This window comes from Arachis ipaensis, chromosome B04 (assembly GCF_000816755.2).
Source record: "Arachis ipaensis cultivar K30076 chromosome B04, Araip1.1, whole genome shotgun sequence".
Taxonomy (NCBI): Eukaryota; Viridiplantae; Streptophyta; class Magnoliopsida; order Fabales; family Fabaceae; genus Arachis; species Arachis ipaensis.
The window spans coordinates 123681412-123699443 of record NC_029788.2 but is presented as its reverse complement, the minus strand read 5'-3'; the positions used below and the strand labels follow the sequence as shown (position 1 = coordinate 123699443).

Below are 18032 nucleotides of genomic sequence, written 5' to 3'. Positions count from 1 at the left end.
CATGAGAATGAAATCTTTATAACAATGTAATACTTGAACCACACACACCCTTAGTGTAAAGTAAGACAGAACACCCTAAACCATAAAGAAAGAAAATAAACGAAAGAGGAAAACATAATTCACCTAAATAAAGAGAAAAACTAATTTTTTATTTTATTTTGGTATGGTATAATTTTTTGTACTAATTAAATATTCTCCTTATCTTTCATGAGTATTATCCAAGTCTGATCAAATAAAATCTTGTTTCTATTGTAATACTTTCTTTTATTCAAAGTCGAAATTTCAAAACAACTTCGGCATAATTTAGATAATTACAAATTTTATTATAATGGAATTACATCATATAATTAGCAAAAATATAAATGTAAAAAACACTCGTTAATAAAACAAAAAATTTTTATTAAAAAATTATAAAAGAACTATATAATAATAAAAAAAAACTTAAAATTAATAAACAATGTCTCAATAAATTTTGCATCAATATATAAAATCTATGCAGTTCTATAAATTGAATAATAGAAACAATTTTTAAAAACCGTCTCTATTTTTTGGTGCAATTTTGGTGCAATATGTGTACGTGATACCAATAACTTTTAGAAGCACACCCTATATTTATAAAACAAATCACACGTAAATCATAATTTAATAAATACACCCTCCTAAGACTAACCTAAGTTGATTGTAATAGAATATATATTTATATTTGTTAAAGAAAGAAAAGTCGGTTTTAATTATTTGATTATATTTTCTGTGAGGATGACCCACACATGATTCAGCCATTCAGGTGATGAAATTGGAAATGAAAGCATGTTAAAATTATCATGTTTTGAGGAGCTGATTCTAATCCAGATAGATCACGTTCACACTTAGCTTAATTATTAAAAAAAAGGACAAATAGTTTTATTACTTTTTGTTTTGCAGACAATTTTTTTTTTTACTTTTGAAAAATATTTTTAAATTCTGATCTTTATAAAATTTAGATGGATCAGTCCCTCCGTCCAAATGCCTCCATAAGACTAATGAAAAATGCTTGTTACGCGTATGCATGGGTCATGCGTACATGTCGATGGAAAATTTTCCTCTCACGCGTATGCGTCGCCATGAATTCAACAATTTCCTTGTTTTTTCATCAATTTTTTACTTTGCATACTTTTTTTTTTCCATTTCTTTCAAGTCATTCTTGCATTTAAAACTTTAAATCACTCAAACAAACACATCAAGACATCGAATGGGAGAAAAGTAAATTAAATTTAGCAATTTAGGGTGTCTTTGGCTTAGCTTTTGAAGCATCTAACGTAGGTTTAGTTTTTTTTAAAGTTTCACTTTTTAGTTTGGCTATTTTTTCTTTTTCTGAACGTAAACGTGATAGCTTTTGCATTTACATTTTCACGTTAGATTGAAATTTATTTTCTATATCCCAATTTTGTACTTCATTGTTCATATGATTAACTTTGTTACTTTTTTATAATATTTTTTCTTTAGTACTCTCTCATGGATATTATTATTCTTTATTCTTATTTTTTGTTTATATACATTTTTTACCTATTATTTTTTTTATAGAATAATAATAGTAAAATTATAGCGTACTAAAAAAGAATACTAAAAATACTAAAAATATCTATATAAAAATATCATAAAAAACTTTTAGATTTATTTCTATCATTGTCAAGATATATATTTAATTTTTATTATTTTTAGTACTCTCTTTTATAATTGTAATTCTCGTGTATTATATTTTGAGAGCAGTTAACTTTCTTTAATCATGTAGAGGCTGTATCAATCTTACTTTTCTCTCATTCGATGCTTGATATGTTTGTTTGAGTGATTTAAAATTTTGAAGGCAAGAATAACTTGAAAAAATGGAAAAAAAGCATGCAAAGTGGAGAATTGATGAAGAAATAAGGATTTGTTGAATTTATGGCGACGCATACGCGTGAGAGGGAAGTTTTCCAAGCGACGCGTACGCGCGTGATCCACGCATACGCGTGACAAGCATTTTCTATTGGGTCTAACGGAGGCATTTAGATGGAGGGACTAATTCGTCCAAATTTTATGAAGGTCAGAAACTTAAAAATATTTTTCAATAGTCAGAACGAAAATGTTCACAAAACAAAAAGTGACAGACCTATTTATCCTTTTTTTCTAATTCTTATTTACTTTTCACCTAACTTTCATTACATTTCGATCTTTTATATATACAAAAGATCAGATTATCTATCCTTGAACGAAAATTAAAGAATACCCAATACGACAAGTCCATAAATATCAAGTGAAATTCTAGCTGCACTTCCCACCGCTTCATGCATTTAGTTTTTTGATCTCTCTGTTCCTAAAACAATAAATTTGTCTCTACATAATTAGAGTAATATTTTAAATTAGTTTTTTCAAAAATTTTAATCACATATTTTAATTAGTATTATTTTTTAAACTTTAATTTTAAACATAAATCAATTTTTTATCAAATTATTCGTTTATATAAAGAAGTTGATATAAATTTTTTTTAAGATTACTGTGCTTTTATTAAATATTAATAGGGATTAATTTATCTAATAAAATAAAATATTTAAGATTAAGTTAATATTTAAAATTTGTTAAGAATTAAAGTGTTTAACTTAATAATGTTACCTAAATAATTCTCTTTAATAATTATACAAACCATTTAATTAATAAACTTAAAACATCACGATTAACCCATTTAACAAATTAGAGTAATGCATCTCGTGTATAATTTTCTTTTCTGTTTGTGGGTGCATGCTAACTGTGCTAAGATAGTTATCTTATTTCCTATTAAAATATCTCAACATATCATTTAAGGCAAACATTTATGGAGACAAACTTACTCATCACTCTAATGACAAAAAAAAATTAAATAAGATATTTTACTTATTATAAATTGTTCAGTGTCCATTTGATATATATACGCGTTTTCAACGCTTAATGCCAAAAATTTTTTTAGATTAGGAGAAAATACATGATCCTTTAATCCTTTCTCTGTCAATGTGCATACCAAGAAATATGAAGTGTGTATTTATTTTTTTAATTTATATGTACTTTTTAGTTTTTGAATATATAAAACAGTTTTAGCCGTGTAAACGGATTCTAAACGATTTCATATGTGTCTACTAGAAGTGTTCGCGGTACAATTTGATTTAATTTTTTAAAAAATAGTCATCCAATTCAATCATTTAATTAAACTGTGGTTCGATTTGATTCGGTTTTTTAATCAAAACTATCTTAACCAAACCAAATTTATTGAAATCGGTTTGGTTTGGTTCGATTTGTTCGGTTTTTTCAATCAATTAAAAAAAATTGTCATATTATTTCCAAGAGTCAAAGAACACAAATATGCAATAATTAACAAAAGTCTTCATCCAATGAAATTCAACGACAAGAATTTAAAATTCGGCAATTAAAGAAGTTTAAAAGTTCAATAGTCAACACAATAAAAATAAATTTCCAACACCATTGAGACCCTCTTCCTCGCCAGTATTAAATAAAGAATATAACACCTTTCTTCAGTCCATGAGCCTGAGAAATTCCACGAGCAAGTTCCAGTATCAACATGACACCTATACATGAACTACAATCTCCAGCCCCTTCCCTGTAAAAAGTAAAAACAATGCTATATATTTAGTGACAAATGATAAGATTCAAAAAAACATTAAATATCTCATGCCATATACCCAAAGCCGACCCTTCACAGGTTTTTGTAGAATTTCAGAAACAAAGCACCAAGTAAAACAATAAATGACAGTTGAATAATATTCCAATAAAGTGATCTTCCTATAAAAGTACTAGTATTTCATCATTAATCTTCCAATTGTGCTACTCCTGTACATTGGTTTCAAATCATTATGATAGCAGGAAGTGATATCTTAATGTTTCACCGTTATAGATCAAAGAATTATATATTCCGCCGTTTAAAGTGACTAATGTGTTAACAATTCAGCAAAACACAAACGCATATAAGAAAATGAATTCCTTATTTATTAAAAGACCATATATATATATATACACACACCTAGGCACAACTGGGTAATTTGTGGCACCAAATGAATTTCTTATGGCAACTACATCGGCACACAAATCTTAAATCCAACATTTAATTATATATAAAATGCAGTTAAATATACCTTCTCTAACAATCAGAACTTAGAATCCTAACAATCAGAAATAATACACATTTAGAAGCTAAAACCCCCAAAATACAACAAACTACATAAACAAATAAAACAATCAACAACAATCAGCAATTTCAAAAATACACTGAACATAGAACAGAGATTATTCAAACAAAATAAAATTATTAACAATTTCAAAAAATCAACACAAATAAATGAACAATCAACAACAGATACATAATACATAGAACAGAAATTATTCAAATTAATACCTGACTTGGAGGCTCCATGTCTGGTGTTCGGCGCTGGGAGGGGCTGGTTCAGCGCTGCTGGGAGGGGATGGTCCGGCGCTGGTTCGGCGGAGCTGGGAGGCGCTGCTGGGAGGGGTTGGGGTAATGGGGTTTCTTTGAGACTTTGGCTGCGCTAGGTTATCTGATGGGGTTGGCGTAATGGCCTAATGGGATTGGGTTATCTAATGCTTTTTTAGGGTTTTTAGTTGAGTGGTTTGGTTAGATTCGGTCAGGATTTTCAAGGGCAGAACCGAAAATCGAACCGAACCACAAAAAACAGTAAAATATGATTTTTTCGGTTTTCAGTTCGGTTGGTCGGTTTTGTTCGATCCGGATCGATTTCAAACACCTCACTGTCCACAATTAAAATCACACATGTCGTGGAAGATGCGGTTCTAACATCTAAAGGGATAGGTTGTTGCAGTAAATAAACTTTTTTTTTTGACTCAGATATATCTTGCTTTCTACATTAAATTAACAAAGAGTGAATTGTATAAACTGAATTTTTTCTGTATTAATAGGGTTTTCCGGCTTAGGATTCGGTGGTCCCAGAATCTTTGGACCACTTAATGGTCCCATTAGAAAACATGTTTTTAGAGTTTTTTTAACAATTGCTACATAGTCCTTGAACTAATTTTAATTACAAATTAACCCCATATATTTTATTTAATTATAGAAACTGTTTTTTATTTTATAAATTATTATTTTATCAATTATCTATTATATTTATTAACAATCAAATATAAAAACAACCAATTATATCCTCCATTGATCCTAATAAAGCTTTTGGCCATTCCAATCGATTAAAATATTAAATTTGATCTCGTGACGTTTGTCCATGGCTTCCAAATCGTGTTTCCTTGAAATTCAATCGATTGGATTACAGTGTATCACAAAACAATCGATTGAAAATTGTAAGGTAGAATGGTTTTCGCTTAAACCAATCGATTGTTTATACTTTCCAATCGAATGAATGCCTCAAAACAATCGATTGAATTCACGAAAACAACATGGATTTGCCAAATACAATCGATTGGAAAGTGATGACATTGAAGTTTTAGCCAAATTCAATCGATTGGTAATGTAATCCAATCGATTGGAAGGTAATGAAGTTGAATTTTTTGCCAACTTCAATCGATTGGTAATGCTACCCAATCGATTGAAATGTGATGACTTTGAATTTTTTGCCAAATTCAATCGATTGGTAATGCAATCCAATCGATTGAAAAGTGATGATATTGAACTTTTTGCCAAATTCAATCGATTGAAATTTGAAATGTGCTATGTATTAAAGCAAATAACTCTGCGTATTCACACACACTCTCTCCCCCTTTTAAACGTTCGAACGCCATTTCTGCACCTCTCTCCTCTCTCTAAAATCCAAAAAGCTTTTGTCTTCTTCTTCTCCATTCTCACCCACATCCACTCCAAACTACATACATAATTTCAACCCTCATCAAAATCCCTACAAAACCCATAAAACCAGTATCCCCATAATGGCCAGAACTAAGAACGCCAAAAGAGCCAGGGTTAAGGGAGAAAGCTCTGCCCCCGCCAGACTAATTGCTTCATTCCATTACATGGCAAGGTGGCTGCCGTCTCGCAGGGCATTGAACAACTATGTGGAGAAGTTCGAGTCCAGGGCAATTTCATTCAGGATAGACATTATAATTTGGTGAGGAATGCATTGCAAACACAGCACTTAATTGATTTTGTACAAACTAGGGATGATTATTACCCACACTTGATTAGGGATGTTTATAGTACTTTAAATTATGTTGTTCCTGAACCTGATGAAAAGCGTGAGGAGGTAATGCCGCTGATTGAGTTTGAATTAGGGAAACAGCATTATAGAGTTACTTTGCAAGAACTAGCTGAACAATGGAGTCTAGTTTATCATGGGGCAAAATTTACTGGAGGTATTGCGGCAGATGAGGAATGGGGTGAATACAACAGATTAGTTGGTTTGCAGAGTTTACAATATGAGAATCCACACATGGATGCTAGAGGTAATATAAGTTGCAGTGGGTTGGGCAATGAGCAGTGTATATCGATGTATTTGTTTTCATACATGTTGATTCCAAGAAAACATAATCATGGAATCTTGTTTAATGAAGATATTCTAGTGCTTTGGGCTATGGTGACTGGAAAGGAGATAAACTGGCCTTATTTTATGGTTCATCATATGCTTGAAATGAAGAAAGGAAAATCAAGTGTTGGTTTAGGATATGCTTGCTATTGGACCAAGATTTTCAAATGGCTTGGAATTGACTTGACTGAAGAGAAAAGTGTCGTCTTGACTAATGTAGCCAAGATTGATAACAGCACTCTAAGACAGATGGGAAGAGATCCGGATGCCCAAGAACCTCAGGCCTAAGGACAACCACAAGACCAGGTGCAAGCACAACCACAGACACCCCACCACCCCCTCCTTCGCCAACAATGCAAGATTTGATGGATGAATTGCGAAGCATGAGAGTATATATAGAGGAGCAATTTGCTGATATGAGGCAGCGTCAAGACAGGCAAACGAAAGCTATCAATCGTCAAGGAGAAGCAATTGATATTCTATACACTAATCTGGGCATCACAAACCCAAGGGGCATCATCCCAAGGCCTGGACCATAAAGAAATTGTTATCTAGAACTCCACATCATCCTATGATCTCCATTGATGCTTGGATGGGAGTTAATATTTTTGAGTTAAAAAAAATGTAGGACAAAATCTAGGTGTTATCTTCACTGTATCATGAAATGTGTCATTTCACTTTTGAGAGTCCCAGGTATTATTGTTCATTGTGTCATTTCACTTTTGAGAGTCCTAAGTATGTTTGATGCTGCTACTATTGCAACAGAAGCATAAGTTATTGATCAGCTTATTTTTTAAATCACCGTTGCAAAATTAGAGAATAAGCTGATCAATAACTTATGCTTCTGTTGCAATAGTAGCAGCATCAAACATACCTAGGACTCTCAAAAGTGAAATGACACAATGAACAATAATACCTGGGACTCTCAAAAGTGAAATGACACATTTCATGATACAGTGAAGATAACATCTAGATTTTGTCCTACATTTTTTTTAACTCAAAAATATTAACTCCCATCCAAGCATCAATGGAGATCATAGGATGATGTGGAGTTCTAGATAACAATTTCTTCATGGTCCAGGCCTTGGTATGATGCCCCTTGGGTTTGTGATGCCCAGATTAGTGTATAGAATATCAATTGCTTCTCCTTGACGATTGATAGCTTCTGTTTGCCTGTCTTGACGCTGCCTCATATCAGCAAATTGCTCCTCCATATATACTCTCATGCTTCGCAATTCATCCATCAAATCTTGCATTGTTGGCGAAGGAGGTGGTGGTGGTGGGGGTGTCTGTGGTTGTGCTTGCACCTGGTCTTGTGGTTGTCCTTAGGCCTGAGGTTCTTGGGCATCCGGATCTCTTCCCATCTGTCTTAGAGTGCTGTCATCAATCTTGGCTACATTAGTCAAGACGACATTTTTCTCTTCAGTCAAGTCAATTCCAAGCCATTTGAAAATCTTGGTCCAATGGCAAGCATATCCTAAACCAACACTTGATTTTCCTTTCTTCATTTCAAGCATATGATGAACCATAAAATAAGGCCAGTTTATCTCCTTTCCAGTCACCATAGCCCAAAGCACTAGAATATCTTCATTAAACAAGATTCCATGATTATATTTTCTTGGAATCAACATGTATGAAAACAAATACATCGATATACACTGCTCATTGCCCAACCCACTGCAACTTATATTACTTCTAGCATCCATGTGTGGATTCTCATATTGTAAACTCTGCAAACCAACTAATCTGTTGTATTCACCCCATTCCTCATCTGCCGCAATACCTCCAGTAAATTTTGTCCCATGATAAACTAGACTCCATTGTTCAGCTAGTTCTTGCAAAGTAACTCTATAATGCTGTTTCCCTAAATCAAACTCAATCAGCGGCATTACCTCCTCACGCTTTTCATCAGGTTCAGGAACAACATAATTTAAAGTACTATAAACATCCCTAATCAAGTGTGGGTAATAATCATCCCTAGTTTGTACAAAATCAATTAAGTGCTGTGTTTGCAATGCATTCCTCACCAAATTATAATGTCTATCCCGAATGAAATTGCCCTAAACTCGAACTTCTCCACATAGTTGTTCAATGCCCTGCGAGACGGCAGCCACCTTGCCATGTAATGGAATGAAGCAATTAGTCTGGCGGGGGCAGAGCTTTCTCCCTCAACCCTGGCTCTTTTGGCGTTCTTAGTTCTGGCCATTATGGGATACTAGTTTTGTGGGTTTTGTAGGGATTTTGATGAGGGTTGGAATTATGTATGTAGTTTGGAGTGGATGTGGGTGAGAATGGAGAAGAAGAAGACAGAAGCTTTCTGGAGTTTAGAGAGAAGAGAGAGGTGCAGAAATGGCGTTCGAACGTTTAAAAGGGGGAGAGAGTGGGTGTGAATCGATTGGATTACATTACCAATCGATTGAATTTGGCAAAAAGTTCAAAGTCATCACTTTTCAATCGATTGGGTAGCATTACCATTCGATTGAAGTTGGCAAAAAATTCAACTTCATCACCTTCCAATCGATTGGATTACATTACCAATCGATTGAATTTGGCTAAAACTTCAATGTCATCACTTTCCAATCGATTGTATTTGGCAAATCCATGTTGTTTTCGTGAATTCAATCGATTGAGTAACAAAAACAATCGATTGTTTTGAGGCATTCATTCGATTGGAAAATATAAACAATCGATTGGTTTAAGCGAAAACCATTCTACCTTACAACTTTCAATCGATTGTTTTGTGATACACTGTAATCCAATCGATTGAGTTATCATTCAATCGATTGTTTTGATAAACCAATCGATTGAATTTCAAGGAAACACGATTTGGAAGCCATGGACGAACGTCACGAGATCAAATTTAATATTTTAATCGATTGGAATGGCCAAAAGCTTTATTAGGATCAATGGAGGATATAATTGGTTGTTGTTTTTGTATTTGATTGTTAATAAATATAATAGATAATTGATAAAATAATAATTTATAAAATAAAAAACAGTTTCTATAATTAAATAAAATATATGGGGTTAATTTGTAAATAAAATTAGTTCAATGACTATGTAGCAATTGTTAAAAAAACTATAAAAACATGTTTTCTAATGGGACCATTAAGTGGTCCAAAGATTTTGGGACCACCGAATCCTGAGTCGGGTTTTCCATTCCGTACTGAAACAGTGCCAATATATAGTTCACAACATCAAACGAATTCAGTATCCTCATTTTCTTCTGACTAGTTTTCTTAAAAAAAATGTTTACTGCACAAGTAGAATTAGATCTTTTCTGGGGGTAAGGCACAAGACCTGCTCGTGCAAATATGCTGGCACAATGCCAGGATGCTTGCAGGTGCAAGAGAAGTCAGAATGCGCCGCCTGCATGCCGAAGACTTTTTTGCTTCGGTATAAATTCTGAGTGCGCTGACACAGTTTGTCGTTGCCAATATTGTTTGCACACTCTCTTGTACTTGTGATAACTATATTTGCACTAACAACTGTGCCTTTGATCTCTTACCAAAATGAGATTCTTGAGACGGTATAATTTTACTGTTTACTATATTATCTTTAGAAGTGAATGCCAAATTTGATTTTAATATATATACTTAAATGTATCTAAATTTTTAATAGTAAAATTTTTTGACAATATTATTGAACAAATAAAATAAAAGAATAAATAATTATTTGTTTAATTAATATATCAAGTTTAATACTCAATACATAAAATAAAAGAATGAATAATTATTTTTAACAACAGAAAAAATTTTAGTCTTACTAACATCATTCGACTGCCATAAATCTTAGTGGTGTGGTAAGAGATATAATTAAAACTGTAATATTATTTATTTGTTTATAGGTTAAGTAATTTGTTAAACTAAAATTTCCTGTTAATTTATTTGTATGTTTTAGTGTTGATATCTAGGTGGATGACTCAACCCTCCAGAAATGACTACCGTGTTCGGAAGTTTGTTTCAAGAATGCATAATTAAGTTATAGTTATGTACTTATGTTAGTAAAGGAAGGATTAGGATTGGTTTTAAAGTTATGTTTGGAAAAGAGCTTCTTTGATTCTGAAAAATGGTCTACTGTTAGCATTGTTATTATAAGGTTACTGTGTTTCTCAAAATTATTTAAGGATGTTATAATCATTTAGAGAAAAATTTACATAAATAATTTAGTAACTCAACCATCCATCCATTTCATTTATAGTAACTTTTGTAGATGGATGGATTGTTAAATTACTAAATTACTTATGTAAGTTTTTTTCCACATGATTATAACACCCTTAAATAACTTTGAGAAATATAATAAACTTATAATAACAATGCTAACAGTGGACCATTTTTCAGGATCAAAGAAGCTTCTTCCCAAACATAACTTTAAAATCAATCCTAATCCTTCCTACCATAACTATAGCTTAATCCTGCATTCTTGAAACAAACTTTCCAACAATTCAGCAAATGACACGGCGGTTTTTTCGGAGGGTTGAGTCATTCACCTAAATATCAATATTAAAACATACAAATAAATTAACAGGAAGTTTTAGTTTAACAAATTACTTAACCTATAAACAAATATCAATAATATTACAATTTTGATTATATTTCTTACCACACCACTAAGGTTTATGGCGATCGAATAGGGTTAGTAGGAGGTGAAATTTTTAGCAAAAAATAATTATTCATTCTTTTTACTTAGATATATTAATTAAACAAATAATTATTAATTTTTTATTTAATTTTTTCAATAACATTATAAAAAACTTTTTCTATAAAAATTTTGATACATTTAAGCATATATCTTAAAATCCAATTTGGTATTTACTTTTAAAGATAAAATAGTAAACAGTAAAATTATACCGTCTCAAGAATCTCATTTTGGTAAGAGATTAAAGGCACCGTCATTAGCACAAGTGTCGTCATCACAAATGCAAGATGGTGTGCAGACAATGCCGGCTACCGGTGTCGGTGCACTCAGAATTTATAAAAGTCTAGGCCAGAGGCACCTTCGAGCGATTCTAACAATCACTCCTCTCGCACCTGCAAGCATCTTGACATTGTGCCGGCATATTTGCACGAGCAGATCTTCCACGAGACAAAATGGTTGGTCTCCTCCTTGGCCTCTTCTTTGGCCTCCAAGAGGGAAAAGATCTAATTCTACTTGGCCAGCATACCTTTTTTCGCAGAAAACTAGTCAAAAGAAAATGAAGGCACCGAATTCGTTTGATGTTATGAACTATATATTGGCAAAGAAAGAGTTTACTTACTGCAACAAGCTATCCCTTTAGATGTAAGTGCACCCAGAATTTATACAGAAGCAAAAAGTCTCCGACAGCGCTACCGGCGCCGTCAGGCGATTATGACTGCTCTTGCAACTGCAAGCATCTTGGCATTGTGTGCCGGGCGAAAACCACAAACCCATAAATAATAAACTATAAAACAAAAATCCAAAACCCCTAAATCAAAAACCATATGACCAAATTCCTAAAACACTAAACCATAAAACCCAAAACTATAAAACCATAAATCCAGACCTGTAAAACCTAAACCATACACATAAACCCTAAATCTTAAATACCTAAATACTAAAGTAATAAGTTTATACAATTTAAAAAAGACAAACTTTAATCCTAATTATATAATTAAAAGGAAAAAAAACTAAAAGAAAATTATAATGTAATAATTCACCATTTATAAGTTACATATATTTAACTTGCCATATTTATTAGATGAATCAACATAAAAAACATTCTAACTATTATAATTTATTTAAATTTAAGCCATTGAATTTTATTTGATTAATATTCAAAGATTGATATATGGTTTAGATTTTTATTGTCTTTGAATATAGATGACATAAAAATTTAAAATCGATTAACATAAAAAATCATGATAATTAAGCAATTAACGTAATGTAAAATTGATTTATATGGATAACAAAAACATTTTTATGAACACTGATATTAAAACATATATAGAATATAATTTAAATTTAAATAAAGATGAAGAATTTAAAAATAACTATCCAATATGATATAATAATAATAACAAAAAACTTTATATTATCAATGTTTAATTTAAACTAATTTGCTTAGAAAATTATTGAAAGATAATTATATATTTTAATATATAAACTCTAGACTGTAAACCCTAAACTATAAACACTAAGCCCTAAGCCCTAATTCGGGAAAAACAAAACTCCAAATCCTCACCAATACAAGCTAATTCTAATTCCAAAACTCTAAAACCTAAACAGTAAAATCTAAACACTAAGCCCTAAACATTAAACATAAACCCTAATCCGTAGCTCCTAAAACCTAAACAAAAATACCTAGACACTAAACCCTAAATTCTAACCCCTAAATCCTAAACATAAACCCTAAGCCCGAAAACACAAAAACCACAATCTTAAACCATAAAATCCTAAACCCTAAATATAAAAACCTCAAACCAAAAACCATAAACTCATAAATAATAAACCATAAAACATACACCTAAATAAAAAATCACATGACTAAAACCCAAAAACACTAAATCGTACAATCTAAAACTCTGAATTCTAAACCATGAAACTCAAAACTATAAAACCATAAACCCAACCCCTAAACTCTAAAACCTAAATCTTAAATACCTAAATACTAAAGTAATATATAGAGCATTTAGATTTAATTTTAAATTTGAATCTGATATGTTGCTAAATTTGCTTAGTAAATAAAAATTAAGATAGATGCAGTGATTAAGGATTATAAGCATATAAGTGTTTAAATTCAATACAATATAATTTACATGGCACAAATTTAAACTTCATTGAACCTGTTTCTTTTGCACACAACGTGATGATGTTGACAATTAATAGAAGCAAATTAATTTGTATAGATCAGCGAAGAACCAAAGCAATGCTAGTTAATAAAACTAATTGAAAAAAAACAGATGTATTTCTATATTTAAATATAATTTAACTATAGATCATACCATGAATGAAGAATTCAACCAAAAAGAGAAACAGAAAGAGAACAAAAAGAAGAGAAAGTAGCACAATGAATTGAAAAACAAAGAAACTAAGTTTATAACGTTGGCTATAACCTAGTAACTATCGATGACTATTTTTGGTATACAATAGAGTAGTTATTTGCTTGAATATTAGGATTCAACAATATAGTCAAGAGATATGATTATTTTAGAAATGATATCAGCCACTCCCATAGACTCGCCTACTCTCCTTAACTCACCTACTCACTTTGCCTAAAGCTTATTTATAATTTCTCAATTTTGTGAAGGGGAAAAAGATCTAAATCAAGTAAATTGCAATAAAGTTATAGCACAATAACATAGTGATAGACAACTAACAGGAGCAAACAATAAACTAATTAAGATTATTTATAACTAAACTACTTTGTGAAATTGTACTTCATAGCTTTTAGGGTTTAGATTTTAGTTAACACCTCTGGCAGAACCTAAGATGCAATTTTAATCAATTGTTATTGATTAAATCAAATGTTATTGATTAAATCAAATGTTATCCTCATCAATTATCAAGTAAAAGAACACTTGCCCACGGCAAAGACAACCAATTAAGAGAATTCATAACACAATAAAAATTGAAACTCTACCGGGAAAAACCCTAAACCCTAAATTTACAAAGTCACTTTTATTGTTTTCTTCAATCATCCAAATTTAAAATAAATGGATACATTTTTCTAAACCAAAGAAAATATTTAAAAGGCATAATTTCAGCATAATAATCACATTTAATCTATTATAATCTTATTGGCCTATTTCAAAAAACGAGAAAAACCAAGACCTCCTAAAACAAAACTTGATAAATAGTGAACTAACTCACCAGCAATGTCCAACAAACCTAAATTCACAGTGCTCTCATCCACAATAAACATTTACCAAGGTCTTACAATAGATAATCCTACTTGTGATTATGATTATAATTTATAAATATAAAAGGCTCCTATGACATTATAGCCTCAGTTAGAATTGAAATTCAATGCGTAGTTATTTCCAATTTCCTTACACAAAATGCTATTACTATAAAGAAAGTAGCTAAATTTTCCTTTCAAAAAACCTCACTTTCATGAACTAAGTTTTGAATTCCAAAATATTCATCATCTTCTTGTTATTTTTTTTAAATCAAGAACCAAAAGTAGAAACAGTAACCATTATATAGAAGAATACATACCGCAAGAACACCAAATAGTTTTATAAGAAACGAACTAGCTCCGGGAATTTCCCATTTGAAGCTAAACTCTATCAGATTACCATGGCATAAAACCTCACAATAAACTTCCAGAAGAAAAAGAATGAAATGGGAATCGATACCGTCTCAGCAAGAAGCCTAATATCAGAAACAATGGCATACAAAGCATCCGTAGCCCAGGCAGATTCCCAATTTCAAAACTCCTATATCAACACACTGAAACACATATCAATAAATTAATTCAATGAGATAAAAATTTGAATAAAGAAATGAAGGAAATAGGTAAGGAAGGGTTACTTCGTGACTATTCGAGCACATTGGATTGACGGTAGCAGGAGGCAGCAGATGAGTCGAGGATTATAGAGTGCGTGACTCACAGGATTTTGGATCTCTCTGAAACACAAAATAAAGAAAACCAATAAAAAAAGGGAAGGAATATCACAGCCACTTGCAACAATCCAGGCGCAAATCAAGACACAATTTATCGCATTTCAACCAAGGAAACAAAAACAGATCGAAAAAACACTAAAGATTCACATCAAATAGACAAAATAAAATATTCACGCAACTGCAAGCACAACATAACACAACACCCAAACCATTTTATATGTATGTAATGAGTGAATCCCCTTAGTGGAAATGAAATTGAAGATAGTATGTTAGCTTTCTTGGCTTTACCACCGGGCTTGGGGAAGCCATGGAAGTGACATTGAAGCGTCTTCTATGTGGGGGAAAAAGAGTTGAAAGAGGGCTTTTGATTTTAGTGAACGGGAGAGAGATGTTAGTTTGGGGGTTTAGGGAAAATTCGACGGGAACAGAGAAGAGCGTGAAGGGGAGGTGAAGACGGTTGAAACCATTGGCAGAGTCGAAGATGGTAGAGAGTCACAATCACCTATCACCCAACAGATGCCACCAGCAACACCCATACTACAGTTTTGTATTTGAGATTGAAAGGCTCGGAATTATATTTTATTTTTCTCTTGTTTTAAAATAATTAAAAATGATTATTAGAATATCTATCTAGAAATAAGGACAAGGGAAATTACTAAGTTCTAATCAATGTTCTGAAAATTGAACCGGTCATTGAACTGCTCTAACTACTGGTTCATTGGTTCATAGGTTCAACCGGTTCGACTGTGGTTGAACCGAAAAAATCGTTTTATAATAAAATATAAATAAACACATTAAAACATAATTATAGTCTAATATAAATCTTAAAATATCATCCAAATTAAAAGTACTACATAAACCAAAATGTTATAATCTCATTCAAATACAAACTCAAAAGGCAAATAACAAAAACAACCAATCAACATAAACATAAGATGCCATGATAAAAATTTTTACTTACAACAGAAAGCATCAAAGCTGTTGATGGTAATACAGCAGTTCCTCCTGGAACATAAAGGCCCACAAAATTAATACTTCTTGCAACTCGCTTGCATTGAACTCCTTGGTACTTTCAGAAGACTCAAAACAAAAATATTGGTGTAACACCCCAAGAATGAACAAACACGTAAGCATAATTACAAAATCAAAGGACTTGGCACAAACATAATGGTGAAAATCCACAAATCAGGGGCAGTAATGCACATCTGACTAGAACCAAAATAAATCTTCCACGTATTTTGTATTTTGTATATAATCTTTTTAGGAATATCTAGCCTTTTCTAAATAAAGTTGCAAGCAACAATTGTCATAAAAGGACACCACTTAACATATCTTTAAATAATTTATTTTCAACTATTTAAAAAAATTGACTTAATAAAACATGGATCATCCAAAGTAAGTATAAGAATTGGAATGGCATACATACTTTCATGTTCTCAACAATTCTCTCAGGTGTCTTCTGAGCAGCATGGAATGCATATATATTGTTGTAGGCCACATCAAAAGCTTCCTTAACAGCTCCATCAAGCTGTACTCCCATAAAACAACATGAAGTTAAACAGCAGAAAAGCTGACTCTTACTCACTCAAACCAGAAAATTAGGTGCAGAATTTCAATTCGAATTCAAGAGAAATAAACAAACAAAACCTACCTATCAATTAGTTGCAGAATTTCAATTTCGATTTCAATTATTCAGTTGAAACAGGCAAACAATTATTCAATCAATTATTCACAATAATCTCAAGTTCACAACAAACACCATCCAAAATTATTCACAATTATTCAACAAACAACAAAATTCAGTTCAGTAAACAAAGAAAAATCAGCTCAGTAAACAACCATTGTTAAACAAACTTCACAGTTCAGTTCAGTAACTTCAGTTCAATCAGTTCACACTCCACAGCTCAAAGAAAAATAAAATATCAGTATATCAGAGACATGCAACAGAGCTTCAGTAACTTCAGTTCATAGAGCTTCACAGAATCAAAAAATTATTCAATCATACTCATTAGGGAGACAGAGACATGCAACACTGCAACGGTTATTCAATCAATTAATCAAACAATCATATCTAAAAGAAAATTACCTGGAAGCTCGAAGATGCCTTCAACAGAGATGGAGGGGAGACAGAGACACCGAGTGACCAAGGCAAGGAGCAGTGGTGGAGCACCTTCGAACCGAGTGACCAACAGAGCTAGCGGCGGCGTGGGTGCGCGACGGAGGCTTTGACGTTCCCACGGTGGCTGCTTAATGGAAGGGAAGGAAGGTTGCGATGGAGGGGAAGGGAGCGAGCTGAGGGACGACGGCGGCGGCACGAGGAGGTGGCTGGACGGAGGTGAGGGACGACGAGCTCGAGGAGATTGGGAGGAGCCCTGTTGCGTGAGAGAGGCGTTCTGACTTCTGGAAGCTGGATCTGGGCAAGTGGAATGAAACGGCAACGTTTGGCTGTTCATTTAAAAAACCGGTCGGATTATGGTTTGATTCGACCAACCGATTTATCGGTTTAATTTTTTATGATTCATGATTTAATCGATTCGACCGATCAGTTCAAACCAATTTTTAGAACATTGCATTTTATCCTTGAATTTTCGACGATAATTACGAGATACTTAACGTTTTATTTGTAGTTCTAGTTGGCTATATCACTAGTTAATTTTTTAGACATTGGATATCAAATTATTTGCAAAATATAAAAATATTTTAAAAATTTAATTTTTTTAAAGATCAATAATTTTTTCTATTTTTTTAAATATGTTTATTTTTAAAATATTATTAAATATATTTATTTTAAATAATACAATATATATGATAATTATTAGTTAAAATAAAATCAATATCTCAATATCTGTAATTTTCGAATTAAATTCAGATAAATACCTTTTATATACGGTTTGAATTCGATCCACGAACTCCTTAACCACAATATCACTTTTTCATTCTTTTAAC

General features: G+C 32.0%; 1 protein-coding gene across 8 annotated transcripts; it reads right to left on the bottom strand.

Moving 5' to 3' along the window:
• LOC107635168 lies at positions 3336-17524 on the bottom strand. Of its 8 annotated transcripts, none has more exons than XR_002361902.1 (5): positions 17173-17524; positions 16513-16614; positions 16048-16091; positions 14994-15089; positions 13663-14899 (listed from the first exon to the last, which is right to left on the bottom strand). XR_002361902.1 is itself a non-coding variant. In XM_021121911.1 (4 exons), the coding sequence occupies exons 1-4, from the start codon at positions 15277-15279 to the stop codon at positions 3490-3492; spliced, it is 303 nt and encodes a 100-aa protein (XP_020977570.1). In that variant the 5' UTR covers positions 15280-15643; the 3' UTR covers positions 3336-3489. The 8 variants fall into 8 exon arrangements, 1 of the variants encoding a protein (XP_020977570.1); XR_002361898.1 differs by having other exon boundaries at positions 13663-14912; positions 17173-17522; XR_002361901.1 differs by lacking the exons at positions 16048-16091; positions 16513-16614; positions 17173-17524 and adding exons at positions 3336-3601; positions 15375-15643 and having other exon boundaries at positions 14819-14912.

What these genes read in the sequence shown, in the direction of transcription:
- LOC107635168 (XM_021121911.1), bottom strand. An exon ending in TGTGCTCGAATAGTCACGAA is followed by an intron (nt 14,900 to 14,993) that starts GTAACCCTTCCT and finishes GTGTTGATATAG; the next exon opens with GAGTTTTGAAATTGGGAATC. An exon ending in TTAGGCTTCTTGCTGAGACG is followed by an intron (nt 3,602 to 14,818) that starts GTATCGATTCCC and finishes TACTTTTTACAG; the next exon opens with GGAAGGGGCTGGAGATTGTA.